Source organism: Triticum aestivum, chromosome 3B (assembly GCF_018294505.1).
Source record: "Triticum aestivum cultivar Chinese Spring chromosome 3B, IWGSC CS RefSeq v2.1, whole genome shotgun sequence".
Taxonomy (NCBI): Eukaryota; Viridiplantae; Streptophyta; class Magnoliopsida; order Poales; family Poaceae; genus Triticum; species Triticum aestivum.
This window is the reverse complement of record NC_057801.1, coordinates 599,676,874-599,679,808: the sequence shown is the minus strand read 5'-3', so window position 1 is coordinate 599,679,808 and position 2,935 is coordinate 599,676,874. Positions and strand designations below refer to the sequence as shown.

The following is a 2,935-nucleotide window of genomic DNA, read 5'->3' as shown; positions in this document are numbered from 1 at the left end:
CTTGGCTGTCACCGAGACACCGACCGATGGCATGGCAGTGCGCCACGGCCACGCAGGGGGGGTGGCATGCATGGAGGAACAGGTCAAGAATAGAGGGAGACCGACCGCAGGCGGTGGAGCCCGATAGATCGGCGAGCGGACGCGCGGGCGTTGCGGCCGCTGGAAGAAACCAACCGCACGCAGCCATGGCGCCTCGACACATATAAGCCCGGACCCTCCCCGGCCTCCTCTGCCTCCCCCCGTCCCCTCCCATCTCCACCGCCGCATGTGCCCGCCGTCGCGTTGATCGATCCGCCGACCAGCCGGAGAGGGAGCGAATCTATCCGTATACACAGGAGGAGCCGGAGAGACGAGGGGACGATGACGGCTGGGCCCAAGATGCGCGCCGGCGCCGCCACCGCGGTGCTGGCGCTGGCGCTGCTCGCCGTGGCGGTGCGCGCCGAGGACCCCTACCTCTTCTTCGACTGGAAGGTGGCGTACGGGACCAAGTCCCCCATGGGCACGCCCCAGAAGATGATCCTCATCAACGGCGAGTTCCCCGGCCCCACCATCAACTGCACCTCCAACAACAACATCATCGTCAACGTCTTCAACCAGATCGACCAGCCGCTCCTCTTCACCTGGTACGCCTTGCGTTTCTTTCTATTCTGTTATGTTGTTACTGGTAAAATGGAAGGTAGGATCATTCTGCATTGCGTACTACTACGTGTGCATGCATGCATGCAGGCACGGGATCCAGCAGAGGAAGGCCTCGTGGCAGGACGGCATGCCGGGCGACATGTGCCCCATCCTGCCGGGCACCAACTTCACGTACAAGATGCAGTTCAAGGACCAGATCGGCACCTTCTTCTACTACCCCAGCATCGGCATGCAGCGCGCCGCCGGAGCCTACGGGCTCATCAGCATTCACAGCCGCCCGCTCATCCCGGTGCCCTTCGACCCGCCGGCCGACGACTTCGGCGTCCTCGTCGGCGACTGGTACACCAAGGACCACACCGTGCTGGCCAAGAACCTCGACACCGGCAAGGGCATCGGCCGCCCCGCGGGGCTCCTCATCAACGGCAAGAACGAGAAGGACGCCTCCAACCCGCCCATGTTCAACGTGGAGGCCGGCAAGACGTACCGCTTCCGCGTCTGCAACGTGGGCATCAAGACCACCCTCAACGTGCGCATCCAGGGCCACGTCCTCAAGCTGGTCGAGATGGAGGGCTCCCACACCGTGCAGAACGAGTACGACTCAATGGACGTCCACATCGGCCAGTGCCTCTCCTTCCTCAGCACCGCCAACCAGAAGCCCGGGGACTACTTCTTCATCGCCTCCACCCGCTTCATCAAGGGGGTCAGCACCATCACTGCCGTGATGCGCTACAAGGGGTCCAACACCCCGCCGGCGGCCAAGCTGCCCGACGCGCCGGACGGATGGGCCTGGTCCATCAACCAGTGGAGGTCCTTCCGCTGGAACCTGACGGCCAGCGCCGCCAGGCCCAACCCGCAGGGGTCCTACCACTACGGGCAGATCAACATCACCCGCACCATCAAGCTCTCCAGCAGCCGCGGCAAGGTCGACGGCAAGGAGAGGTACGCCCTCAACGGCGTGTCCCACACCGACCCTGAGACGCCCCTCAAGCTCGCCGAGTACTTCAACGCCACCAAGGGAGTGTTCGAGTACAACCTCGTCACCGACACGCCGCCCAAGGAGGGCACACCCATCAAGGTCGCCCCCAGCGTCATCACCGCGGAGCACCGCACCTACATTGAGATTGTCTTTGAGAACCCCGAGAAGAGCATCGACACCTTCCACCTCAACGGCTACGCCTTCTTCGCCGCCGGGTAAGACTACGTAATTTCATGCAACTACTAAGCTGCATGCCTGATCATCGATCGGGTCTGTCTGACCGGTGGATGGATGGATGGGTGGATGCAGCATGGGACCGGGGCTATGGACGGTGGAGAGCAGGAAGACATACAACCTCCTGGACACGGTGAGCCGGCACACGATCCAGGTGTACCCGAGGTCGTGGACGGCGGTGATGCTGACGTTCGACAACGCCGGGATGTGGAACTTGAGGTCCAATCTGTGGGAGAGGTACTACCTGGGGGAGCAGCTGTACGTGAGCTGCACCTCGCCGGCCAGGTCGCTCAGGGACGAGTACAACATGCCCGACAATTCCCTCCGCTGCGGCAAGGTCGTCGGCATGCCGCTGCCGCCGCCCTACACCATCGCATAAATTACTCTCCCCCAGCTCCATTAATTCCACTCCACTCCCCTCCATGAGAGAACGCTTGCATGCATGGTGCTGTACACACTACGTACGTACAACGACAACAACAGGAAGAGCAGGAGAGTTTTTTCGTTTCTTCTTTTTTTTCGTACGCCCCCACGTCCACTCTTCTTCTTGTCAGGTTCACTCTCTCTTTTCGAGGAAAATAAAAACAACAACAAAGGGGGGCTCATCGTCATGTGGGCGCCACCTGTCATCGGAACGAGGATGATGATTTCAGAACAAGAAGAAGAGAGATTGGCCGGATACGAAGCTCGATCGGGACGCCCTCTCGAATCGTTTACGTTGTAATAGGAGTTAATTAATTCTATCTGATGATCATCATTTATCCAATAAGTCCTTCGGGCAAATTGGTTATTGTGTGTCTATAATCCCATACTATATATACGTACATGAGCGCACCTTTGCGGTTTTCATTCCATCTTCTGTTTTCTCTAACTTCCCTTGGATGGAACTTAATTAAAATCTGGTTCACTGTACCTTTGCAAAACTTTCTTTGGGTTCAGTGTACCTTTGCAAAACTGTCACAATGGATCGCGATAATAAAAAGCGAAAGAAAACACTAGCATAAGCTCATCAGATCCATATATATATATATGAACGAATCATAAACCTCAATCTGTATGGCCGAACACACCAAACTTGTAAGCCAC

At 58.2% G+C, this 2,935-nt stretch overlaps 1 protein-coding gene across 1 annotated transcript; it reads left to right on the top strand.

Annotated features, from left to right (window-relative positions):
* The first annotated feature begins 216 nt into the window (after window positions 1-216).
* On the top strand, window positions 217-2,701 carry LOC543019 (L-ascorbate oxidase homolog). Its single transcript, XM_044494706.1, has 3 exons — window positions 217-623; window positions 727-1,830; window positions 1,925-2,701. Exons 1-3 carry the CDS (start codon window positions 361-363, stop codon window positions 2,226-2,228), a joined length of 1,671 nt encoding a protein of 556 aa, XP_044350641.1. The 5' UTR covers window positions 217-360; the 3' UTR covers window positions 2,229-2,701.
* The last annotated feature ends 234 nt before the right edge of the window (window positions 2,702-2,935 follow it).

What these genes read in the sequence shown, in the direction of transcription:
- LOC543019 (XM_044494706.1), top strand. Translation starts at nt 361, where the DNA reads ATGACGGCTGGGCCCAAGATGCGCGCCGGCGCCGCCACCGCGGTGCTG. An exon ending in CAGCCGCTCCTCTTCACCTG is followed by an intron (nt 624 to 726) that starts GTACGCCTTGCG and finishes GCATGCATGCAG; the next exon opens with GCACGGGATCCAGCAGAGGA. An exon ending in TACGCCTTCTTCGCCGCCGG is followed by an intron (nt 1,831 to 1,924) that starts GTAAGACTACGT and finishes GGGTGGATGCAG; the next exon opens with CATGGGACCGGGGCTATGGA.